The sequence below is a fragment of the Ptychodera flava genome (assembly GCF_041260155.1).
Source record: "Ptychodera flava strain L36383 chromosome 23 unlocalized genomic scaffold, AS_Pfla_20210202 Scaffold_24__1_contigs__length_23054250_pilon, whole genome shotgun sequence".
NCBI lineage: Eukaryota > Metazoa > Hemichordata > Enteropneusta > Ptychoderidae > Ptychodera > Ptychodera flava.
This window is the reverse complement of record NW_027248278.1, coordinates 3,681,675-3,708,800: the sequence shown is the minus strand read 5'-3', so window position 1 is coordinate 3,708,800 and position 27,126 is coordinate 3,681,675. Positions and strand designations below refer to the sequence as shown.

The 27,126-nt window shown below is 37.8% G+C and overlaps 3 protein-coding genes across 3 annotated transcripts in view; all 3 read left to right on the top strand.

The window, feature by feature from the left end:
* The first annotated feature begins 5,751 nt into the window (after nt 1–5,751).
* On the top strand, nt 5,752–12,696 carry LOC139124844 (uncharacterized). The gene is made up of 5 exons (XM_070690952.1): nt 5,752–6,032; nt 6,967–7,982; nt 8,605–8,758; nt 10,105–10,243; nt 11,995–12,696. Exons 1-5 carry the CDS (start codon nt 5,898–5,900, stop codon nt 12,132–12,134), a joined length of 1,584 nt encoding a protein of 527 aa, XP_070547053.1. The 5' UTR covers nt 5,752–5,897; the 3' UTR covers nt 12,135–12,696.
* Nucleotides 12,697–13,464: 768 nt separating this feature from the next.
* LOC139124397 (uncharacterized) overlaps nt 13,465–27,126 on the top strand; it is a 40,279-nt gene continuing 26,617 nt past the window's right edge. Inside the window, exons 1-2 of the mRNA XM_070690532.1 lie at nt 13,465–13,583; nt 15,319–16,010. Of these exons, the coding sequence (XP_070546633.1) occupies nt 15,993–16,010 (18 nt within the window). The 5' untranslated portion in view covers nt 13,465–13,583; nt 15,319–15,992. The remainder of the gene's footprint in view (nt 13,584–15,318; nt 16,011–27,126) is intronic.
* LOC139124806 (zinc finger protein 862-like) lies at nt 18,600–22,099 on the top strand. Its single transcript, XM_070690917.1, has 3 exons — nt 18,600–19,645; nt 19,956–20,185; nt 21,487–22,099. Exons 1-3 carry the CDS (start codon nt 18,653–18,655, stop codon nt 22,043–22,045), a joined length of 1,782 nt encoding a protein of 593 aa, XP_070547018.1. The 5' UTR covers nt 18,600–18,652; the 3' UTR covers nt 22,046–22,099.

The window sequence follows — 27,126 nt, the reverse complement described above, 5'->3', positions numbered from 1 at the left end:
TGAAATATCTCCATAACAGATAAGAAAGAATGTAATACCAACTGCAAATAGGACAAATCTGGCGACAGATTGCCTCATGATGCGGCCTACTTTGATTTAAAAATAGATAAGTAAAAACACATGAATTACACACTGTTTCGCAGGCAGAATCTTCATCTAATACCTCTTTCTGTTCAACATGTAACGCATAAAAAGGGATTGCTGATAATTTGCAAAAGTAAAAATTATGTTTCAATATAACCAACGATAACTTTCGTCTGTGAAAGCCTTCTCTAGCACAGTGATTCGACGAATTACTTTTTACAAATGAATACTGAAGATTCGCACATGTGCTTGTCACATGTTCATATCCAATGTAACCGCTATGGGAACGATGAAAAAGCAGAATTTTCTTAGGTTCCTGTCCACTGGGAGAGTTGGATCGATGAACTGGAAAAGTCGATCTAACATTCTCAGAAATCGTCCCAAAGTGAGGTGAAATGCGTATTAACGAAAGCGATAGATATTACACGAAATTTGATTGGATAATAAATGACCTTTCGCTTACTCGCAAAATATCATCCAATGGTGCGATGAGTAGAACACAAGCAGGAACTACAAGGGAGGCAGGTCACAACTGTCTGGATAAAATTTCTTTGGGATGCATGATGCGTGTTGCGTGATAGTAATTGCACGAGCGTTAGTATTTCACGAACTTTACAATGTGTGGAGGATCCGCAGTCAAAAATATTGTTTTTGAGATTGGGTATTTGGCCGAGCGGTTTTGTCTGTGGCTTCTCCGCTAGGTGACTTGGTGCCGTACGTTGTAAATTCGAACCCGTTTGAAAAACACCGTATGGCAATATCTTAATATGTGATGAACCCAACTCCGCTACCGACAGGCTTGCTCCTACCTCATGTCGACTTGTATGTCGTTGTCAAGGCCAAGATCAAGGTCAAGGTTAAGGCCAAGATCTGTTTGTCAAATATCCGAAAGTTCCATACACCTGATCGCTGAACAAAACTTAATGTCACACAGCTTGTAATCCCAAAAGTTGTCACAGGACTGCCGTATGAACATATTCGGCTTGACTTGATCTAGTCAAGTCTATTCCATGTTAATTTCTGCAAAATTAACTGTCGCACAGTAACTGAGGTTACCCATAATTCTCCTTGATTTGTGAACTCAGACATTGCTTTCCGCAGGCTTATTCAATTTTATTAATTTCTAAACAATTTGGAGCTTAGAATTCGATTTCAAGATATTTTTTTAAAATTATGCTGCAAAATTATCATGTTTATAAATCAAGAGTGATTCAAGTAAGAAGACGATGTTTACAGACGCTAAAAATTGTAAGCTTTATCAGCACTGAAACGGCTTCATCATACCACCTGTCAGACACGCAAATTTCTTTTGTCGTGAATATTCAAAAAATCGATACCATTTCTTTTGCCAACAAATATGTAACTTACTCCGTTAGTTTCCTTGAAAATGACGTCGATTGCTTTAAAAACTATGTTGACAAAATTACAAAATTGCTACAGCAAAAAACAGGATGGATGAACAGTCTCATATACATTACGTTTCCTTTATTGTACGTAACATACAAGCGTTTGTAGATAACATTGTAGATAAAAAGAACCGACTCATTTAAGTGACTGGATAGACCACACAAGGGAGTGCTAAATTACTTGTCGTGTTGATAGTACAGACCGAAGTTAATTACGACGGCACTATATATGGCTAACCATAAGACATACTGATGCCAATCTGTTTTTATAGACACAGAAGAATAAACAGTGGAGTGGAGTGTCACTTAGACGTCTGTCAAGTTTTACTTCTTAGAAAATGCATGCCCTTCAACTTTTAAACTACATAAACCTTTAAATCAAAGTTGAGAAATTACGAAATGCAAAAGTGAAACTACAAATATATATTCTACAAATATATATTAAATCATTCAACGAACTGAAAATATGACATTATAACGATGAAAACATCATTAAAAATGTGTACTCGCATCTGTTCAAATGTTGAATAAACTAGCAAAAATAAACAAGTCTCTGTTGCGAATTCAGAAACATAGTCAAGGCAACAGGTAAGTAAAACAGATCTAGAACTTTGACGATAAACGAGTTTCAGCTAAATGCAGAAAAAGCCACAACTAATATGGCCGAAAATTTCGATGTTGCTTGTTCACTCTCGTTGTGGTGATGAAGGCGACGGTGGCGGTCGACTCGGTCCTTCAGACGGTAGAGGCGGCCACGTCGACGTAGGGTTGCATGTTGCCGATGACGCAAAAGTAGCAGTGGGTACATGAGATGGTTGCGGGTAATGAGTACTTGGATATGTGTATGGTGAATGGAAGGGTCCGATATGATGAAGTAAAGACGGTTGATACATGTAGTCTTGTGAGAAATTATTTCTGATGAAAGGGTGTGCATAATAAGACTGCACTGTGTTCCGGTTTTGTTGAAACTGGCCATCATGCTCAGCACGCTGAACTTGCATACGTGACCCATCGACTGCATGATTAGAACTCTCACACTCCTTTCCGAAGGGTTTTGGCACCTACGTATCCAAACACTCAAATGAGTCGGTTCCTTTTATTTACAAAGTTATCTACAGAACTTGTGTGGGAGATACAAAAAAGTAAACGTAATGTATATGAGACTGTTCATCTATCCTGTTTTTTTGCTGTATCTTCTCTGAGGAAAAGAGGTTAATCTTCTTTATATTCAAAGTGGATTATAAGAAATTATGATTGGCAAAATAATGCTGTCAGAATTTGGAACAATGACAAGCCGTTCTGTGTAGAGGAGAAATCTCAAAGGAGTGAACTAGCTGAGCGTTAGCACGACTGGGAGCTGAACCAACGAGATCACATACAACTCCATAGTTGCTCCGCTATATTCTCACGATTCAGTAAAATCAACGTGCTCAGGGCATCTGGGTCAAAGTAGCCAATATGTTCGGAATTTGATAACGACTGAATTCATTGTCATGCATAAGTCCCTATTCAAATAAAAGGCGGTGAAGAAGAAACCTGGTCCCGGCCGTTGGATTGTAAATCCCGTTCTAAATGCACGAAGATTGTTCGAGTGTTAAAGCTCTACCAGCTGTAACTCCTGAAATTTGCACTGGGCAAAATGCTTGATATCGTTGGATTGTAAATCCCGTTCTAAATGCACGAAGATTGTTCGAGTGTTAAAGCTCTACCAGCTGTAACTCCTGAAATTTGCACTGGGCAAAATGCTTGATATCGTTGGATTGTAAATCCCGTTCTAAATGCACGAGAATTGTTCGAGTGTTAAAGCTCTACCAGCTGTAGCTCTTGAAATTTGCACTAGGCAAAATGCTTGATATACAACAATATATACACATATACTGATTCTGTACATGTGTTTAATACGTTAAGTATACACGTACGTATATTAATAAAATGCAAAAATACAGTGTACACTTGTATATAAAGATCTGCGTTACGTATACTCATGATCTGCCTAGAAATACGCAACGCATATCAACGTATTGAAATGTTCCATATACAAAGACATATGTTGCGTGTGCAATTAATATTGTGTTCCATATCCGTCAATTGTCATAAATATGCTACGCGCATATCATGAATTTTGTCCAGTGTTGACCTCAAAATATCTACCGATTCTCTTCTGTTTTTTTCTGAATTCTACCCTCTGAAGAGATATGGGCTTTTACTGCATTAAGAAACCATTCCTTCTTTAAACATTTGACAAATTCGAATTTAAAACGTCATTTTGATTTCCCGCCATGTTCAAAAATTGGCAATGTTACAAAGGAAACAGAACATACCATGTCAGAGCACAGTATCCTTGGTTTTTGCTTTTCCGCATGGGCAAACAGTGCTATCTTTAACTTGTTCAACATTGCACACACCTAAATTAGGACAATCTCACAACCTTATTTTAGCTTGCAAGTAAAATCATAAAAGTAATGCTTCAACATACAGCCAGTGGGCTTTAACTTTTGCAAGTGGTCTACGCATTAAAAACAAAAATTGTTCGGTAATTACGTATACTGAAATCATTCATTGCAATTTCACCTGTTTGACCAATTGAGCGATAAATAAGTAACAACTCAGGGGCCTGATAAGCCAATCAATTGTATATACAGCAAACAACATGTTGAATTGGTCAGCAATAAAAGAGATACTAAAAGTGCAACCCGCCGCCATCTTTTGGATATTACAAATGTCAATTAACACTATATTCTTCAAGGTACAGTCGCTTATAAATCATGTTAAGGTAATATGCACCTCGAAAGTAAAAGACTTTAACTTTTGCTCAATTTTTCCTTATGGAATCTTTCAACTTTTGTATTTCAAAATCAAATATAAAAATCGGGGGTCACCGTGCAAATTTTGGTCCTAGCGAAACAAATTATCCACGATTTACCGGTATTTGAAATTCAAAATGGCCACAATCCCTGTGTTAACTCGATTGAGGAAAATGAAATTTTCGAATTTCGAAAAAAACTAAGCCGTTAAGAAGTTTTTTTAAGCCAAGAGCTTCAAAATGAACCCCCACAGGTGGTATATCAGAAAAGAATTGTAAAAGTTTGAGAGTCTGAATATATGTTCCCGAGGCGCGACCTACCTTAATGGAATTTGCTTAGAATCAAATATATTCAGTGATTTACGGATAGAAGCTGTTAGTATAACAAAAACAAGACGACTGAACCGCCTCTAGTGTCGGCTCTCAAAAATGTTGTGCCATTGTGTAAATGTATTAGAGCTTTTGTACCAACATATTAACACTCAAGCACAATGGTCAAAATCAATCAATCAATCAATCAATCATCAAACAATTCTCAAAAACACTAAATATGTAATTTCCCATGCTTTCTTCGTATTTTATCATATATTGTCATTTATATTAAACAAGATAGTAAAGTACCTTTATCAGTGAATTGCTAACAATTACATGAAAAAATGCATCGAACGTTGAAAAAACCAATAAAATATCATTGAATAGAATAACATTAAAATAGCTTGTTATAAGTTTTGGAAACGAGTAACCTTATTCAAGGTGTTAACAAACTTTTTGTTGTGTGGGTTTCTTAGTTACATATCCAAGAGAATCATATTGCAATCAATGATGGTCATTGCTAAGTGTCGTGCATTGGAGCTTCACCCAAAGGATTGCCCCATTATGTTGTCAGGAGGCCGAGGTGCGTGTGGGACAAGTACATGTCTTCTGGGACACTCGAGCTCGGAAATAAAATGTGAAAAATGTGTTGTATTTTTTCATTTAGAACGGCATTTTTCTTTTGAAGGATGTAAGACCGTCCCGGATTAAAATGTGGCTTGATGAGAATGGAAAAAGGGTCGCAGTAAAATTACACTGCCCGTGCAGCTCATATACACGTCTTCATTGATGAGGTTGGTGCTGCGTACGTCTTGTAAGAAGTTGCAGTGGTCGACTCGCCATCGCCGCGGAGCTCCTGTCTTTGAGGTCGTCATCGGGTAATCCATAGCCAAACTTGTAGGTAGAATAATTTTTGAAGCATATCTTGACTTGTTATGAAACCCATCTCCTTGTCTCTCATACCCCTCAGCTTTCCCCATAATGTAATGGTATATTCCTAAACTAAGCTGGCACGACAATCGACAAGAGCTCATGTGCCAAAAAATAAATTGTTTTGTTAGCATGTGATATTACTCTAATCAATGGCAGAATGTTTTTGTTAAGAGATTTTACAAAAGGTAGTGGTATATTAACTAAATTAATTTTGTTGCAGCAATGCTATTAGAGGTGACGCATTTGTTCTCATATGGTATCGATTCCACACAGCAAATAAAAAGTGCAACTGAAGGTAGTTTACTAGCACAAGTCGTCCTAAAGAGAGTATTTCTAATTTCTTAAAGCTTGCCAGGAGAATGGTACTGAGGGGTTTCCGACGCGCTTTTCTGTATTGTCTATCTTCGGTAACAATCATCGTAGCAGTGTGTTATGTCAGATATCTACAGCTATCGACTCGAAACAATGCGCATTTCGTCCAGCCAATGATTCAGGTATGTACAAAATACGTACATCTCCACTGAATTCCATGCCACATCGTAGTGTGGTTTATGAGAACGACGATACATACGTCTGATTTACTGTGGAACATGTTTGTGCATATTTCATTTCTTAAAACAGTGCAAGCATGATGTCACATATATCTAAAACATAATCTGATTATCGAAATCAGATTGAACTCAAAATATTCGTCCCGCGGAAAGATTATATCACAATTAAACTTATTTATTGATAATTTGATGAGAAGGGGAAATGGTTTTTATTTTGTTTAATGAGAACATAAGTTTTGAGGAGGGAAAACAGGTAAAAACTATAACAACAACGATAATATTTGTGTGCAAACATAGAATACTCAAAAAGTTGCATAAGAAGGGGAAACTAAGCGTGTACATTTTCTACATTGAATATATTTCCATGCGACTATTTACAAAGTTTAAACTGCGTGTTCATTTCACAAATCAATGGGCTCGAGGCCTACAGACGACTGGGACCCAATAAACAAATTAACTGTGACATTAGAAAGTGACAACACGATTGGAACTAATTTGGGAAAATCGGATTTTTATATTTTTTTCAAATTTCTCAACAGTGTTAGGTGTCCTATAGCTGAATGTAGCGATATTACAAATTACTCTTAAAAATAAGTGTGTAACTGAAAAAGAAAGCAGATGACCTTACATTTGCAGATTATCCTAAATTAGTTCCAATCGTGTTTTACAGAAATGAATACATTGGCGAATAATAATAACCACTGAAACCGAAAATAATAATAAAAGTAAGTAAAAGACAAACATAGAAGATGACGGAGACGCCAATTAACATACGGGCAATTTTCACCATACCATTAAGTTACAACCAGGATAATTTAATGTTGCTTTCAAACTTTGCTTTCAAACATGCCTAATCTATGGTCATTTGGATAATAAGGAAAGAATCACCGAATACGAAGAAGGAAAGAAAAGTGACGACGACACCATATCTGCTGGGGCCACAGATATTGCAGTTACAACTCAATCGCCAGAAGACAAGAAGACATCTACGGCGATCGGCGTGATCAACACTTTTCTACCTACAACGGTGACGCCTCTCTTCAAAAGCAACGATTCCGCCTTTTCAACTCGATCGCCAGAAGACACAAGGGATAATGTTACCGGTGTCACTGGTGTTTCACCACCTACAAACGGCACGTCCCCCATCAAAAACGGCGATTTTACTGTCACAGCTCAATCCCAAGAACATACACCGACAGCTTATTTGAACGGGGTTACCGGCGCTTTGCCACCTTCTACAGGCCCGCCTCCCGCCAAAAACAGCAGAACTCGATATATTCTACCTATCAAGAGCAAAATGGGAGGTGGAACCAATTGCCAATATGAGAAGTTCAAGAATGCTGTCGTCCTCTCGCTCTTGACAAACCGAACTCTAGTCATGCTTCCTTTTTTCCTTCATGGCGGTCACGTTCGTGGTTTTTCCATTGAACATCTTCGGACTTTTGATGCCTCATTTGATGTCGACATATTTGCAAGATTGTTGCCGTTAGCTACACTGGAAGAGTACAAAAAGTCCTGTACCCATGCAAACACAAAAGTTATAGGATGGGATATTCCAACGGTAGACTACGAGAATACCAGGCTGGTGCGCTATAAAAGAGTCGTCGACATACAGCTCCCCAATGCTGATGCAATCGTGAACTTGGAGCAGGGCTGTACTCTTGATGACGTCATTGAGACTTTGAGAGACGAGGAATGCGTTGCCTATGCCACGGACACCTTACTGAGAATGCAATTACCAGCGGGACAAAGGCAGGATATGGACAAGGCGGTTGCTAAACATCTCATACGGACACCGAAAATAAGACATGCCGTCGATGCCATGTCTGCAGAACTCTGTAAAGGAGAGCGGTATTTAGCGTACCACTGGAGGAACAAGACAGCTGAACAGCCGTAAGTAGTAATTTATGTTGCGATGACTTTTACACGGACGACGACGTTGATGACAATAATGCCATTACAAAGTTGTCTGAAATGTAATAGCGAAATAGTCGACGAAAACAATAATGCCGATAAAAATTAGGACGTTGTTTTGATGATGATGATGAGGAGGAGGAGGAAGAGGAGGATGGTGAAGATGATGAAGATGGTGATTATGATGATGATGATGATGATGGTGATGATGATGGTGGTGGTGATGATGATGATGATGATGATGTTCATGATGTTGTCGATGGTGGTGATTATGATGGTGGTGGTGGTGTTATTGGTGATGGTGATAATAAAGCCACAACAAATGTTTAAGTATTATTCATTACATGCAAATCACACAGTATAACTATTGATACAATGCGACCTTTAACAAGGTTGTTGTATTATATACTGGGAACCGAAATATCAACATTGAAAACTTCTATTGAAGATACTTACCATAGTGATAACTCTTGCGTGACTTTGTCTGGTGGCTTTGTTATTTTTTTATAAGCGTATTCCGGAAACTGTTTTTGCATTGATGCAAAGTGAACTTGTTATCGTTACGACTAAACTTAAAACATGCATATCTATCAATTTACAGATGCTATTTTGGGCATGGTACAGGCGAAAGTCACTGCGAAACGATCAAGAAAGAAGTTCGCAAAATGGCTGATCTTGCTGTGGATGGCGTACTGGATTTGATGGAGAAAGAAAATATAGAGTGTCTCTATATTGCGTGTCCACTGTGGTCTCTGGTGAGTGCAGTTAAAGTCTTGAGTGTTTATCTTTAAAATCATTTTACAGCGATTGTTCATTACGGAAGCACTACAGCCCAAGTATACACGCTTTTTTCTTCAATTACTCAGAATATTGTAACACACATATCCCCAATTCGAACAAATTTCTCTCCTACTTTCAGCGTCAATGCTAATAAATGATTGATAATACAAAACGACACGACTGCAAGAATATAGATTATTAGTAGCATCAAACCAATTGTAAACATGAGGAAAACAATAACATCAACTTGAGACATGACGTCTTTTAGAGTAAATAATAAACTGCCAATTATAAATCTTCCTCATCACCACAGATTAAAATAATTCATATTTTTCAAGCATTGACATGGAGATGTAGACTGCCTTCCTGTGTTCTGCAAACAGCTTTTTAATAGCAGTCTGAGGGGACACTGAATTCAACTGCATTGAGTATGCACTGTAGTGATGCGCAGGTGTTTGATGATATTTCAGTAGGGTCTTGCTTTGAGATATGTTATTTATTATAAGCACCGCATTCGACGTTGCCAAGGGATTCATCGCATTGATTTCTGTTTCTCAACTTTAAGTTGCCTAGAAGACAATTTACACATCGCAATATTTCAAATCAGTTCATCTTAAGATCATGAGCTCGAATGCCAAGCGGTAACAGGATTTCCCCTTCTATATTGGTTTGCATTTATTCTTTATAAGAATACGTTTTGCCGTGTTCTGCCAATGTAACCAAAATTGCTATATGTGATATATACAACTAAGGTACAACAATCCATAAACATATGTTACATCATAAGAAGTGAAGGCAGGGTGATGGCATTCAGAGATCAAGCTCACTGTACTTAAAACGGAACAGTGCTATGAGATATAAGTCACCATCACCAAAATGGTTTTCTGATTAAACACGTCTTCGTTATACTAGAATAATTTTCAATACGATTTATCTTTCTTCGATATATACAGTTTTGTCATGATTACCAACCACGAAACTGTATGGTTATTGCGATGAGTATAATATTTTGAATTCATGTATTAGTTAGTTTCAACTAATTAAATGTGTTACAAACTCTTGGAATCATAAAACGTGTCCCTCTGTCTTTACATACTTACTTTTAAGCAATCTTTCTTGTGGAGGGGTAGCTGTCAGAAAAATTGTAACAACTAAGCTCGGTTATTGAACAACTCTTTTGAAGGGTTGGATTTGGCCAAGTGGATTTAACTGTGATGTGTGACTGAGTGCCGCACGTTGCGAGTTCGAATCCATCCACAATCTACTGAAATCATACGTTCGTACACGCAGTTAACTCCTTTCGGCGTCTGTCTGTTTTCAGGAAATAGTAGATATCTTCTCGGAGAGACTACCAAGAAATCAGATCTACATCTCACAGGATCTAAAAGTCCCTCCAAAGTATCAGACATTCTTTGAAGATTATTACACGCTTTCTCTAGTTGAACAGGAAATTGCTCACAGTAAGTATGACTCCCTTATTATAGTTTCGTCATATCATGTGGAAATATAAAGCTAACATTGTCGAATTATGAATCTTTGTTAGCAGAAGGGAAATTTTCTGGACTCAGTGAGTTAAATCACTCTCTGAGGGGGCTTTGTATTGACATATGTCATGACGTATTGAAGATTTCAAAATTAATATGCACCTTTAATATCATTTCAGCGCATAGTTTATTAAGGTCGTAGACGAGGTACTTCAGACCCCTTTAACCCTTTGAGTGCCTTTTTTCCCATCAAAATTTTAGTGCAACATTCAACCGTTTTTCATGATTTTTTTGTAATTTTTTGATAATTTTGAACAAAATGGACATCACATGTCATTAACTATAGTTTTTAATCAAAATTTTGGCAAAAATTTGAAATTGACTAGGGTATATTTTAAAAGGTGATAAAAATTTACTTTGACCCCCAAAGGGTTAAAATGTTCAATGGGGACTGTCTAGTAGGTATGATTGCATGATTGGTGTCACTAACTTACTACGGGTACGTGCACCCTTTTATTAAAAATATTAAAATTTGTTGTTTAGCAGCAAATCCCTCATTATGTTCGTGTTATAATATCTTGGAAATCAAATTCGCATTGCCAAAGGTTCAGTCAGATACAAAGTCAATGCATTATTAAGTCTATTTAAGGTAGCGGTAAAGGCTAGAGCGTCAGTTATAAACTTCAATAAAACTATTAAAACATGAAAGTAGTCAACATTCTCTGTGGAATAAAAAAAACTAGACATTTGGGGTCATAAGCATTGCAGAGTTATAGCCCATTGAAACTTCTGAAAAACTGACCAAATAAGAGGAGGTTGGGGAGTCCTTAGTGTATTAACTATGGTAGAGGTCCCCTAGCTTTTAAAAAAATATTTGAAAAGGGAAAGTCATTTTTTACTGTTTTTCAGGAAAGTTTGACAAGGCAGTGCTTGCAGTCAGAATGCGTGACTGCTATTATAAATGCATTTTTAGATTCTTTGAGTGTCAAAGAGGTGTCAAAAGTGAGATAACCAAAAATACTGCTCTTTGACTTCAAAAGAGGGGTGCAAATATGGCTTGTTTTCAACAATTTTGACAGAATAACAGTTTTCCTACATAATTTTATACCAATTTAATCCAACCTTTGAAATGAGATATGGACATGGAATTTTTACAGCCTATTAACAAGGTTACAGATAAGATTTGTACGGCACAATTTTCCTGTATTTGAAGTACCTTTTGAAAAATCACATTTTGAAATTTGAAAGAATTTTTAATAATTTTTTGATATGTAAACCCATGTAAAATCATGAAAACAAATTTTCTTTACAAATCCTGCCGTACAAATCTTACAATTAATAGTGTCAACATATTTATAACTAATTTGGTAATATTAAATTATTATTGAATTTGAAGATGTAAAAACATATGAAAAATTAAATTTAATATTGATTGGTATCATATTTCAAAATCATGGCTACAAATATACAATTTTTATATTCTTTGGAAAAAGTATTAACTAATTAAGGGAGTTATCCTGAAAATTTGAACTAAATATCTTGATTCTAACACTTGAAACTTGACATTAACTCTGAGAAAAGAATTGGTGCAAAAATAGCCTTTACCGCTACCTTAAACATGTCAATTATCTTTTACACATTATTCACTGGGTAATTAGGCCAGATCTAAACACCAAACGGCCCCTTGCTTTTATTCAAATTTTAATCACATATATTCTTATTTTTAGGAGCTGCAGTTTTTGTAGCGTCTGGCTACTCGAATTGGTCGGACTTTGTATCAGAAGGGAGAATTGCCATAGGGAGACCGACTTTCAGTATTCGGGAAATTGCTCGGATTCCCGATAGTGTAGACAGGAGGGTGGTTTAATTGATTAGATGGTTCTAAAATCAAGGTTATGTTTTACATTATTACTCTCTTCTAGATCTTGTCAGAAAATAAAATTCTGTTTGCTTCTAACAAACAAGTACACACCATGTGTCACAATTTTCTTGATATGCTAAGAGCTGGTGCTAAACAGACAGTGTTTCAACGTCGGGCGAGATACTTCGTGATGTCGTTAAATGACACGAAAGTTTGATACAATCGACAAAATAAGAAATAAACAGTGTAAATAAAACGACATGAGGGACGTAAAAGGGCACAATGATTGCTTAATAGTCTACTCAGGAGACCTCAATATGTATTTGATAACTTTATAAGAAAAAAATTAGCACAAGATCATTTTCTCTGTACAGTGCATGTGGCCTCCTTTAAAGTAGGGATACAATTAATAACTCTCAAGTTCCATCACATGTTTTAGAAAGCTGTTGTTTTAAAATTCATAGTTTTCAGATTTCTCGTGAAAATGCTACTGGCAAGTACAAAGCCAACATTTTATCTGTGTTGTTAGAGTGTCAATCATACAATAAAGGTAACTTTTTTGGGTCGTAAAATCACCTGTCACTGCCACTTACTTTTGTTAACACGACTGGAATGAATTTGGGATAATTGGACTTTTATATTTTTCAAATTTTTCAAACGTGTTAGGTGTCCTATAGCTGATTGTTGTAATATTACAAATTACTCATAAAAACAAGTGTGAGACTTAAAAAGAAAAGTAAATGAGGTTACATTTGCAGATTAAATCGACATTACTTCACCATCTAATTATCCCAAATTAGTTCCATTTATGTTTGTTACAGTTTACTCTTCAAGGTACAGCAGATAAGGATAACTATCGCACGATATGAGGCACGATTCATTTATGCAAATGAGATTTTGGGTAGCGAACGGTAGCGGAGGTAGCGGACCATAATTTCAACGTTTCATCTATTTTTATCTACTTAGCAATTGTTTAAAAGTATAGTATTTGCTAAATGTCAAACAATTACACCAAACTAGCAACCTTTTACGTGTCAATTAAGCGCAACAGGGCACGCACTATATTCTGAACTCGGATGGTTATGTTCGCCGTGTGTGCGTAACTGGTGCAAAAGTTCCCAAGAAAAATATGATAACACATCATAGACGATAATCATTTTCTATACCTTAAAAATTTACTTGCATAATACGGAAGAAAATCCAGGATAAGCAACTTCCAACGATGCCAAAAAACCTACAACACGCACGCACTATATTTAATGAGTGGATGGTTATTACTGCCAATGGCGTGTCCGATGGCGTGTGCGTTCACAAGTATTACTGCCGACAGCATGACTGCATTGCGTGTGACCGCGTCAGTTTAATCTGCTCTTGAAACCGACTGGAGGACATCAACCTGTGCAGCATCACCGTCCCTCTATACTAATTTACGTGAAGATTGGAAACTGCACAGTGGTAAGTGCCATACACTGCTTTGTTTCTATAGATCCTGTTTGGCGCGGCGGTTGTGAAACTCTGAAGCCTTTCCTGTGTGTTCACTGCAGTAAAGTGGCCCACACGCGAGTCGTGGTTTGAGCATAAGCTTCCTGTACGGTTTGAGATAGAAGGTTTGAGGAGTTGGGCAACATACCGGTGTGTTTCTTTCCTATTCCGTTCGGCGAATAGATCATGCATGACCTTTCATACACTGTCTACATTTGGCACATCAGTCACGCTCGTCATCCCTGGTTACCTCGACCCCATCATTGATCATAGTCGTATACCCCCGGGCGTATACCGCTCCTTCGGTATACGGGGAAGCTATTAAGAGTTGTGTGATGTCAAAGTATGTTTCGTCAGTTTTTCCTCTCTGCATATTCTACCTTGAACATCCACGGCCATATAATGTAAGCTGGACCATGAAGATAGAAAGAAAGCTACCTCCGTCGATGCATGGCGACCTTATACAATCACGTGTATGTGCTAGAGATTTTTTTTTGATACAATGTTGTAGGTCCAGCTGACTGTTTGTTTTGGCATGCACTGCTTTGTTCCTAAAACATGCTGTTTGACGCGGCGGTTCTGAACCTCTGAAACCTTTCCTGTGCGTTTACGCTAATGTTTCAGTGTGGATCCTCAGGTTTGAGATACAGGATTGTAGGAGTTGGGCCACATACCGATGTGTACCGGCATGACATTTCTTACACTGTCAACTAAACAGTGCATTTGACACGTCACAGTCATTCTAATCTATGTAGTGTGCTCGGTACACTCACTTCGCTCGATCCTTGACCGACCCCGTTACCACTCGAGCCCCTCATAGTTAGTCGTACCGTTCCTTAGGTATACGGAGGAAGAGTTGTATGATGACAATTCGTCAGTTTTTCCTCTCTGCATATTCTACCTTGAACATCCACGGCCAAATAATGTAAGCTGGACCATGAAGGTAGAAAGAAAGCTACCTCCGTCGATGCATGGCGACCTTATACAATCACGTGTATGTGCTAGAGATTTTTTTTTTGATACAATGTTGTAGGTCCAGCTGACTGTTTGTTTTGGCATGCACTGCTTTGTTCCTGAAACATGCTGTTTGACGCGGCGGTTCTGAACCTCTGAAACCATTCCTGTGCGTTTACGCTAATGTTTCAGTGTGGAGTTTTGAGATATAAGATTGTAGGAGTTGGGCCACTTGCTGTCTACAGTGCAGTTGACACGTCACAGTCATTCTATGTAGTGTGCTCGGTACTCTCACTTCGCTCGATCCTTGACCGACCCCGTTACCACTCGAGCCCCTCATAGTTAGTCGTACCGTTCCTTCGGTATACGGAGGAAGAGTTGTATGATGACAAAGTATGTTTCGTCAGTTTTTCCTCTCTTAAGTTTGTATCATGTCTATAGTATAGCTTCAGGGACTTTGGCCCTATGTTTTATTTTAGTAAGCTGTAAATGATGAAAATTACTTTTCTTGAATAAGTGTCCTTAAAGCCAGCTCATATGAAAAAATTAACCTTGAATTTCCCCTTTGAAAGAAGTCTATCAGCAAGTAATGATTGCATTTGTTTTGAATGCAGATTGGCCATAGTTGTGGCCAATATTGTTAAAGTATCACTATACGAACCTACAATGTATGTGTATTTTAAATACGCACACAAGAGCTGAACTATACACTTCAATATAATTATGAACATATTTTTTAATTTTGTTCTTACAGAAGAATGCCAAAGCAAAAAAAGAGACGCATAGACTTTGATAGTATCGAAGGAGGTGTGGCTGAAGCTCAAAAGCTATACACAGATGTCAAGTCAGCGCAATTTGATGACCGTTTCATAAATTGTTTAGGAGAAAATGTACTGTCCACCTTACTGACAGCAAAAGTGTCTTTTGTTGGTTTATGTGGAATCGTCTTTGCGATGAAACATGTACCCACATGTCTTCCGAACCGAATGGAAGTGATGCACAAGATCGTAGCATCAGTTTTCAGAAAGTACAGTCCAGAAATCTCTGTAACTGTTGCAGAACTCACTGTCTACACTGAAGCTTATTGAAATGTCCATCTTTAATAGCATTGAATATGAATTTTGAAGATATTTTAACACAGTTATCAGAGGAAGACAACATTGGCTATCTTGTTTTTATCAAGCCCCAGTGATAAGTGCCTGAAGTGCAGCCATCACTTCGAAGTGTGAGAAAACCAACTAGAGTAACATACTTTTCGATGAAGGGGCCACTTCCTGCGTGTAAGACTATTTTGAAATGTGATGTATGTGAGCTGAGATACAGACCAACTATGTATGGAAACGCCACTGCAGGATTTCAACATTATAAAATCATAATACTGGATTGTTGAGATAAGCGATGAACAATATGCAGTGATTCAGTAGAAGAATGGATGGCCTGTCTGGCGTAAGTAGTACATTGAGCCATTACTTTTATATTATTCTTATCTCAGAAATTTATATGTATAGATATATCTGTTAGTTTCATTGTTTGTCAAAGTAATAAACTCTGGGTTTGGGTTGACCTTTTGGGTTGTATTGATTAAAGGGAGGCAGTTGGCGCATGTGCGACATTCTTGTTGACTAAAGTCACATGTATTTTTTTAAACCTGAGGGAATCTGATTTAAGTCACACTGTAAATATTCATTATCAGTGATCTAAGCGATCTCACATTTATACGTCAGTCAACAAAGTTATAATTAGTTCGGGTCAATCGTTCTCAACGATATTCACTGGACCAGAGATCAATTACTAATAGCCTGCAATGGGAGAAACAAACATCAGACAGCTGCTGTCTACGTAGCCCTGCGTACGATACTGTGTGTGTCCCCGATGTTGTCGGCCTCCAACCACATGTGTTGGGAGGCCGGAAAACGTCGGGAACACACATCATCGTACGGAGGACTATTGTTCACGCGCTTTTTGTTTCAAACACTGGGAAGGACCGTGTTTCAATCAATTGATCGAGATGCCTGCATTGGCATGACATTACAAGAAGAGAATTTTTGATTGCTTTGCTCCGCCTGATGTCGATATGCATTCCAATTTTAATATCAATGAGTTGCCATTGAAGAAAACGAGCAAGTTTATGTATCATTTTCCTTTGTCTGATCATGAATCCTGAACTGCACCCATGTATAGGTCGATATGGACAAACACACAAACAAAAACACTATCGTACTCATTAAAATAATTTCCCTACACCTATTCTAAACTAAACAAACACTATTGTAAAACTAACAATGGGATAGTAACGTGCGGATCCTGTTTACACATATCCTTAACGAAACACACACCAATGCAATGCAAACTTTTGAATAGTAAGGTGGTGACATTTGTTTTTAGCTCCGCTGTCAGCGACGCGGAGCTTATCAAATAGGTTGATTTTCCGTCGTCGTCCGTCGTCCGTCAACAATTGCCTTCTCCTCTGAAACCGCAAGTCCAATTGCTTGAAATTTTATATGCAGTTCACTAGGGGTGACCTCACTTAAGTTTGTTCAAATTGTGGTGATATTTGCATATTTGTATTTTTGGGGCATTTTTTGGTGTTTTGGTAAAAAAATCTTCTTCTCTGAAACCGCTTGTCCGATTGCTTTGAAATTTGATATGCAGTTTACTGAGATGTCTTCAGTCAGATTTGATCAAATGGGTGAAATTTGCATATTTGTATTTTTAAGGCAATTTTTGTCATTTTTGGTAAAAAAATCTTTAAAAATCTTCTTCTTCAAAACTACAAGTCAGATAGCTTTGATATTTGGTACATATGTCCCTAGGGATAATCTATTCAGATTTGTTCAAATTGTGCAGAAATATGCAAATTTGCATTTTTAAGGCAATTTTTGCCATTTTTGGTCAAAAATGTTTTTTTCGAAAAGTACTGGTTTGATAATTTTGAAATTTGGTATACAGGTTCCTACAGATGAACTTAATGATATTGATTGAAATTATGATGAAATCTGCAATTTTGTAATTTTGGGGCAATTTTGCCATTTTTGGTCAAAAAATGTGTATTTCCAAAACTACTCATCTGATAGCTTTGCAATTTAGTATACAGGTTCCTACAGATCACCTTAATGATATTTATTGAAATTATGATGAAAGCTGCAATTTGTAATTTTGGGCAATTTTTACCATTTTTGGTCAAAAATTGTGTTTCTCCAAAAGTACTGTTCTGATAGCATTGAAATTTGGTATACAGGTTTCTACAGATGAGCTAAGTAATATATATTGAATTTCTGATGAAATCTGTAATTTTGTATTTTTAGGGCAATGTTGCCATTTTTGGTCAGAAAGTTTCAGTCTTAAAAAAATACTCATCGGATAGCTTTGGTTGACATGTTCTTAGGGATGATCCGATGTGATATATTCAAAGTATAATGAAATTGTGTATTTTTGTAGCTTATTTTAGCCACTTTTTTCTGGCCATTGCATTGAGCTATCAAATATTCCACCTTCGCAGGGCTCGACATAAGCGCTAGCCCACTAGCCCGAGGCTAGTAAATTTTCAATAGGACTAGTAAGAATGTCTTTGGAGGTAGTCCGGCGGACTAGTACAATTATTCCTTACTTTGTTGACGGTTATTTAATCCTGAGATCGGTTCGCCAAAAGTTTATCGCCACTGAACTAGGACGTCGCCATGAAAGACTACTGCGCAACCGTTCTGACGCAATTCGGACTCGGTAACCTTCGTAAGATCTTTCGGAAACACGATCGTAGATTATAATGCGTGCGCAGACTGTAAAGTAAAGCACATGTGGCATGGCTGGTCTTTTCATGGCGGTGGTTTGAGGGATGCGTCGCCCCAGGGTCATGACAACTACGTGCTAGTGCGCTTGCCAGCTCGCTGAACGAACGATCACTGAAATTGTACAGAGATGGAGCGGTTTTTAGTTGGTTACAGTCATCCTCCTAAAAAGGCTAAAACCACAGAAGTTACTCGTTCACAGGGACGGGTGTACGACTCCACCGTACGAGTACGGCAATTCAATCGTCCTGGAGAGATAAGTATCCATGGCTGTCATACTTTGTCACCAATGGGATAGGCAAAATGTATTGTGATATTTGTCGCAAATATGAAGGCGCAGGAACATTTGTGACTGGCTGTACGAACTTTAAATTGGAAAGTGTTAAAGTGCATAACAGTTCTTTGAGCCATAAACAAAATGTCAGTAAATGGGAAGCAAAACAAGCCAGACCCGGAGAAACACAAGCTGAAAAAACTGTCCTTGCCTTGAATAAACACGTTCTGAGCAAGTTAGTGGTGCTGTTTAAAACTGCACACGCACTAGCAAAACACGGCAGACCGTACTCAGACTTCAGTTGGCTGTGCGAACTCGATGAGGCAAAAGGCCTAAGCATAGGGACAATGTACAGAAATGACAAACGATGTCAGGAATTTGTGAACGCTATCGCAAGTAAAGAGCGATATGACATTTCATGTGAAGTAAGTACGGTCAGATTTATATCTGTAATTTGCGATGGAGCAACAGACAGTTTTCACAGAGAGGCAGAAGTTTGTTATTTGAGAGCATGTCACATGGGTACAGTGTCAACAAAATTTATCGGTATCAAAAACATACCAAAGGCAGATGCAGATGGAATTGTTCATGCAGTTTCAAAGTTGCTGTCTTCCTGCCTCGGCAATGAAGATATGTGGAAACAAAAGCTTGTAGCGTTTGGCTCTGATGGAGCCAGTGTAATGGTAGGAAAGAAAGGTGGTGTAGTAAAGAAATTTAAGGACGATAATCGACCATTTCTTTTGGGAGTTCACTGTTCTGCTCACCGTTTGGAGTTGGCATACAAAGACGCATGTAAAGAAGTACCGCTATACAAGAAGGTTGATGCATTGATGACAAACCTGTACTATTTCTATAGAAATAGCAGCTTGAATCGAAGCAACCTCATAGCCTCATTTGATGCACTGGGTAAGAAACCTTTAATGCCTACGAGGGTCTCAGGAACACGTTGGCTCCCACACACACAGCGAGCAGTGAGAAACATAGTTGATGGGTATGAAGCCATTGTCAACCACCTTCAGCAGGTATGTGCAACACAGTTTAGGTCATGATAATTAAAATCTCTGCTAATAATGAATTTGTGTCCATGCATGTCTGTACCAGCAAGTTCTGTAAGTTCACTGTATTGTCCATAATTTCTGTTGACACAGTGCAGACAAATTTTAAACTCTAACCATTTACCCTCTTATATCAGGATTTGTTCTAGTAATATTTGTTTTAAATTGTTAAATTAACTTTGTCTAGTTCCAGGTATTGCTTTCACACATCAAATGCCCTAAAAGGAAAAATAATTTTGGATATATTGACCTAAGCTTTTCATTTTGACACTTTCAGCTGCAAAATCCTCAAGACCTCGCCAGTAAAAAGGAGTCTGCTGCAAAGGCTAAAAATTTCCTGAAGGTCTTACTCAGTAGAGATGCAGTGTATTTTGTATTCTTCTTGTGGGATGTGGCAACATGCTTGTCGACACTTTCACTGGCATTTCAGGACAGGATGACTACAGTGGGTGAAATTCACAGTGAATTGAATTGTACAAAGGCCATCTTGGAATCCTATAAGGCAAGGTATGTTATCAATGCTGCAAGGAAATCAATGCTGGAATAGCTTTATTTTATGTGACGTATCAAACACTGTTTGATGGAAATTTAAACTTGATGACAATTTTAACATTTTAGTGCTACCAGTTAGGGAGTCCTATAGATGCATTGCGACTGGCATTCTGTAATTTCCTGTTATGAAAAATTGTGAGATTGTAGCTTTTCAAAGAAATGGGAAACATGTCTGTGTAGGTGCACTGTTGTCTGTGGCATCCTGTCCTTCATCCCCTATTAATTCTACCATTGCTGTGGTGTTAATGGTTGCTGTATCCTTTCCTCACTAATTCTCAATTTCCAGTGATGGACCAAAGCTTAAACTGGTATTAGGTAGTGACACGTACAGTAATCAAATGCTTTCAGGCAATGATGCAAGCTTTGTCAGTGCTAGAAAAAAGCTTCTGAATATGTTGATAGATAGTCTGTGTAGGAGGTTTGAAGTTGATGAGGAAATTCTCCACGCAATCTCTGTTGCAAACTTGAAAATATGGCCCCCTTGCCTCCAAGATGAACCAGGTAATTTTCATTGAAGTTATTGCACAGCAAACTCAATTTATGTTTTAGATTGATATTAACATGTTTTTGTTCATTTGGATAACATTTAAACAGTATCCCTGTGAAAATTTGTTTACATTCCACAGTTCAACAGTACTAACTCTGCTTTCTACACTGTTTTTGCTTTAACAGCATGCATGTTGATTTAATTTATTTAAAAGAGTAATGAAAGGCAGTAAAAATGAGAAGGTAAACTTTGAATAACTTCATTTGAAGTTAATTTCATGGATGGATTAATTGAAGTGCCATCTCTTACAGATTTTGGTAATGCATCTATCTGTATCCTGGCAAAGCAGTTTGGGGAAGCATTAGAACGTTGTGGGTTAACTTCAGAGCTTGAGCCAGAATGGATAAGATTCAAACATCTTCTTTATACCAGGTACAAATATTTATTCCCATGGAAAGTGCTGATCCAAATCTAGTCCCACCCCAACCCCCTGGCAATTAACTGAAACTCAGGTATAATCCATGACTGAGATCACAGTTCCTGTCCAGAGTGTCAATGTTGTCTGCTGTTGTGAGATTTTTTTTTAAGACCTATAGTAGAGTGACTGTAACTTAATACTTAGTATACAATATCAATTCAAACTGAATTACATTCATCTGTAGACATTGTTTTCTTGTGGTTGGATGTTTCTGCAAATACACTGAGTACAAAGTATGAATTGTACAATGAAATCCATGTCACCTTTAATTTCCATAATTTTGTTTTACAGATTTACAACCTTGGCTGATGTAACATGGGCTCAGGTCAACAATGCTCTTTCAGAGAAATGTCCAAATGTCTTGGGTTTAATTGATCTGATTTTGGCAATACCAGCAAGTTCTGCTGAAGCAGAGAGGGGATTCTCACTCATGAAATCCACTAAGACTGATTGGCGTAGTACGTTGAAGGACACAAGTTTATCTGACCTTATGATGGTCCAGCTGATGAGCCCACCAATTAGTGAATTTGATCCCCATGAAGCCATAAACTTTTGGTTAAATGACAAGCACAGGAGACCACAGACACGGTCACAGTCAATAAAGGATATTCCTGTTCCCATCATCAGTGTTTATGCCGATGCCGATGCCGATGCGGATGAAAGACCAAATACAGAAGTGGTTGATTCTTTGGCTGTTGCTGACCCAAAGAAGGACTATCACTCTGATGAAGATTCTGGGGCAGAGGAGGGATTTTATTCAGATAGTGAATCTGAATCTGAGGACATAGACTATCGTCAAAATCATGCTATGAAAGCATATGCTTTATTTCAATCAATTACACTTCAGTAGAAAAAATACCGCCAATGGCGCTGTATAATAAAGTGAAAGTGGCTTCACACATCACTCATCTCGTCTTGTATGTGCTTTGGTGTGTTTAGTGTCTGAAATGTTTTGGCTGTTTGTGTGAAAATTAACAAACGAATCGTTAATTTTAAAATAAGCCATTTGCTTGAGCAGGACTAGTAGATTTCATTTAGGACTACTAAAAATGAACTGCTACTAGTCCTTCGGGCTAGTGGATGATTTGACCTTACGTCAAGCCCTGCTTCATCACCAACATGTGTCAAAAATAGTTACTCTCTACATAAACACAGCGGAGCTATATCGGCCGCTAGGGTCGCTTGTCTACCTTTGCCTTAACGAGGGTTGTTGTCGGACACGGTTTTGAATTTGGCTCACAACCGTTTGATTTTGTTGTGACATAGCTCCGCGGTTCTCTCTATTTCCTTCTCCCTGGCCCTGGCAGCGATAACTTCATAAACTTCAAGTTGCCTATCTCTCAACCATAGATGTAACATTGTAGTTTGATTTAATCAAACTACATGTACAATGTAGGCCTACTCATTTCCATCAGTTTGTCCTATGACCAATTGCTGCCACAATCAACCAAACTCTTGCTCGAACACTGCCCATTGTGTTAATGACCGTAAGCCTGAAGATAGTTTGGCGTTAAGTTCGGTGCTCTGGTCACACGTGTAAATAAGCAACATTTAGTACGGAGCACCGAACCTGGACCAGCCCTTCCACACCGAATTAATTAGTTCTTTGTTAGTTCGGTGTTGTCTGGTCACACGTCCAACTGACACAGGTTTAAATTTAATCCAGTGTCGCATGTGTAAACCCCACTTACCAATGCATTTCATGTATGATATATAGATGCATCAAGTCAACAGAACTGCAACATTTTGATTTTACGATATTCATTGTTCATCAACCGCCAACTAACCCTAGATACAGTAGTCGTAGGGGTCCCTAGCAACATCGTATCTATTTTCAATTGATGATTGAACTACACCATAAAAAGGCAATATGCTGACATCATTGACAAAACGGCAGGTTAGGCTGTTTTAACGGCATGTTAGGCCGTTTTGTCAATGATGTTAGCATACTTTATAAATGCTAATGACAATCCACCCTCACCAATGTCGCAAAAGTGAGATGCACTGTCGTGAAAGTGAGACGTGCCAGTTTTGAATCTGTGCAATCGGCAGCATTTGGAATGCTTTGAAAATGGGTAGAGTTGACTTTTCAGATCCTCAGATTCAGATCCTCAGATCCTCCGATTCAGATCCTCAGATCTCAGATTTCAGCTCCTATAACTTCAGATGCAGATTCGAATTTACAAGCCTTTTACAACAAAATAATAATTTGAATATGACATGTCCAAGGCAGTTATGAAAACAAAAAAAAAGTCTACATAAACGTTTTCGCTCAACAAGTTTCAACGAACACGGGTCTACAATTGCAGATTAGCTAACTTGCTTCTTCCGACCCCTGATCATGAATTCCGATTTAGCCCGGGATCACTGGCCTCCAACATGGATTAGTTATATTCCCTCGCCATTCCCTCGATGGTAAAAACGGACTGTCGATAGCCAGCATTTACATGATCGTCGCGGTCTTGATCGTTCGATCGCAGGTGTGTTTATCTCTATGAGGGAACGTTCACGTAATGACATAACAAGTGGAATCATTGCGCACCCTGTCTTCGACTGATGACGTCCTGATTCTGAGATCGAAGTTTTTAAGTTCAAGATTCAAGATAGAAATAAAATAATTTCTAAAGCCTTTTCAAATCTAAATTGAAATTTATTTATCAGTATATTACATCAAACTTTGAAAATTGTGAAATTTTAATTCCGAATCTGCGTCTTAACTTATACGATCTGAGGTCTGAGATCTGAGGATCTGAATCTGAGGATCTGAGGATCTGAATCTGAGGATCTGAGAAGTCAAGAAAATGGCCTGAACTCTCAATGATGCATCATTCTCAATAGTCCAGGCTCATATGTCGTACGGTCAATGGTCTAAACCATGTCAGCTGATGCCTGATGACTTGCCCCAGTGCAGTAGAAATTATGGAATCAACAAGCAGCCAGGAAGACATCCTGAGTCACTGTGCACTGCTTGAACGGTCAGAGTCGGCCCCCTTATTTATTATTTACTGTTCAGAGAGTCTGCCAAGGCAGTACAGGTGACCACACTCATCAAGTTACCATGCAATGCTACTGCTGTAACAACCGGTACATTGACCATATTTCTGAGGGTCTGTGCTAAAACTGCGTCTGGCATAAATACTGATCATCATTCAAGATTCAAGTGATGTACAGTTCTTTTAACAGTACAATAATGACAGAAACATTATTTTTAATTAAGAACATTCGTTATCATAAATATGTTATACATGTAACACTGTTAATAGGGTCTGTAGTACAACTGCGTGAATTTTGCATGAAAACTAATCTTCATTCCGGATTCGAGTGCAGTAGGGTTCTTTTGAAAGTATACCATAATGACAGAAATATATAATTTTTATGGGACAGTATTCATAATGATAAATTTATTAATTTTTTACACTCTTTGCTATGATTGCTAATGTCTTATGACCCAATGGCCAGCCCAGTGTTATTAACAGCATAACTTCACTTTCCTGATCATGTAACAGTTTAAAAGTGCTAATAATGATTGAATTCCAGGACATGACTTTGACATAAATAAGTATGAATTGAGTTAATCCACATGGCAGAAATACATGTTTCATGTAAGACACAATTTGCTGTAGGTCTTTTCTACAGAGAGTATCACTATTGTAAAAATATGCTTAGAAAGCAATGGTAAACTTTTTCAGAACAATGATTTGATAATCAATGATTATCAATGATTTAATAAATTTGATAATGAACATAGTACTACACTTTCCAAATCTGCAGTTCTCTATTAAATTGTACACAGAACTTCAAAAGTCGCCAGATCTACATGTATTTGTCCATTTCGGGAGAAATCTCCTGATCAGAGGGCCACTTTGTCTCTCGATCAGGAGACAATCCCCTGGTTGGTCTCGTATGCTTTGCTGGTAAACAACTGATTCAAACCTGCGATTGATCAATCATGATATTGAATCGGCATCATGCAGGGAAAGCTGGTAGATTGAAATTTTCATTAATATAAATATTATGCTCCAAATAGTTTGTACTCATTGAAGTTGCTCTTTGCATATAACACAGTCCAAAATAAAACTCCATTTTCCGTAGATCACAAAATCATTATATTTTCCATAAAATTATGCAAAAGCTTCCGAAAACAATTTATAGAACTACATAGTTCCACTTGATAATAGGCATTTCTTTCCAAATGATATTTTCTGTTCATCAAATATAGCAAAAAAACAACATGTATGCATTAAAATTACGATTTTCATATTGTGTATGTGCCGTGAAATAAGATGTTGAAGAAGCAGGTTTTTTACCATTTTAAATTTGGCTATTGATAAAATATAATATTTGAAAGATTAACAGTCAATTTTGTCTGATATGTTGAGCACTTGTAAAACAAAATAGTTAAAATAATATAAAAATTTGCAAAAACTAACTACTTTACTCCAAGTCTTTTTATAGGAATATAATTTTTATTTATTTAACAACAAAATCATCCAAAATATCATGGCTTGCTAGAAAATTGTCAAAAATACTCCAAAAATAATTGCTAAATAGCTATAGATTTAAAAAACGGGTGGAACACGCGTACTTCACTAAGATATAACAAGAAAAATGTATCTTCCATTTCACCAGGGTCACTTAAACATGAATAGGTATATGAAATATCCTGTACCTTTGAATTCACATGAAGTATCATGCAAAATTCATAAGCAGTTGTTTGTTTTATGATTTACTGGTACAGGAATATTTTTGATGACTCGGTGAATTCAAAAGGTACCAGAAATTTCATAAACCTATTTATGCCAAATTATTATACATCTACCATTGAGAACAATAGAACTTTGCATGCAATAAAAAAAGTTGTGCGTTCCGTAACACGTACGGTGTCTAGGCCCCCCATCTCTTGCGGCTGTATCTGCGCGTTCAGTAGTGAACGGTTTCAAGGGACCCATTGGACGGGTGCCAGAACATGTCTTGCGCGCGCTTTGTACGTGTGTAGTGCACACACTCCCCAGTACCGTGGCCGAAAACGACACCAACCCTCTTCAGTTTGTAATTGCGTCGTTCTGTTTGAGCTGCGTCGTTCTGTTTTGATCTGCGCTCTTCAGTTTGTAATTGCGTCGTTCTGTTTGAGCTGCGTCGTTCTGTTTTGACCTGCGCTCTTCAGTTTGTAATTGCGTCGTTCTGTTTGAGCTGCGTCGTTCTGTTTGAGCTGCGTCGTTCTGTTTTGATATGCGCTCTTCAGTTTGTAATTGCGTCGTTCTGTTTGAACTGCATTGTTCTGTTTGGTCGTCGCTCTTCAGTTTGTTTTGATGTAATAAAGGAAAGCAACTCTGCACATTGTTCATATCTGAGTTGTTTGCGTTTTCTGTATGATATATAAGCTTATGTGTATATTGTGAGTGTGTATCATGTTTGATTTTGTTTTATGTAAAGCGTTGAATAGCCATGGCGAAAGTAATAAAGGGAAAGCAACTCCAAACATCGTTCAAACCTGAATTGTTTGCGTTTTGTGTATGATTTTGTGTATGTGTGTATCATGTTTAGCTGTTTTATGTAAAGGGTTGATTAGCCATGGCGAGACGTACCCGTAATTTACGTTTACGTGTCTTGCTGTTAATCCGCATTGGAGCGGAGAGACTAACGTTACCCCTGCGATCCTTTGAAGTTACGTTAGAGTTTTCTTCATCATTTGCTTAAAATTCATTTTTTATTGATGAGACGTGTTCAATGACTGTGTGTGCTAATATGTTGCTCCACTGAAGTTTGTAGTTCAAGTAGGGAAGCTACGTCTACGGTTTGGTCTTGCTGTGTTGTGTATGCTCATGTGAATCAGAGTGCGAGCTATTGTAGCTTTTGTGAAGTCTGGCATTTATAAGTGTATCGCATACTTCTGTTCCTTATGTATGCGATTATTGGTTGCTTTTGGAACAT

What these genes read in the sequence shown, in the direction of transcription:
- LOC139124806 (XM_070690917.1), top strand. Translation starts at nt 18,653, where the DNA reads ATGTATTGTGATATTTGTCGCAAATATGAAGGCGCAGGAACATTTGTG. An exon ending in TTGTCAACCACCTTCAGCAG is followed by an intron (nt 19,646 to 19,955) that starts GTATGTGCAACA and finishes TGACACTTTCAG; the next exon opens with CTGCAAAATCCTCAAGACCT. An exon ending in TTGGAATCCTATAAGGCAAG is followed by an intron (nt 20,186 to 21,486) that starts GTATGTTATCAA and finishes TTTGTTTTACAG; the next exon opens with ATTTACAACCTTGGCTGATG.
- LOC139124844 (XM_070690952.1), top strand. Translation starts at nt 5,898, where the DNA reads ATGGTACTGAGGGGTTTCCGACGCGCTTTTCTGTATTGTCTATCTTCG. An exon ending in AACAAGACAGCTGAACAGCC is followed by an intron (nt 7,983 to 8,604) that starts GTAAGTAGTAAT and finishes ATCAATTTACAG; the next exon opens with ATGCTATTTTGGGCATGGTA. An exon ending in CGTGTCCACTGTGGTCTCTG is followed by an intron (nt 8,759 to 10,104) that starts GTGAGTGCAGTT and finishes GTCTGTTTTCAG; the next exon opens with GAAATAGTAGATATCTTCTC.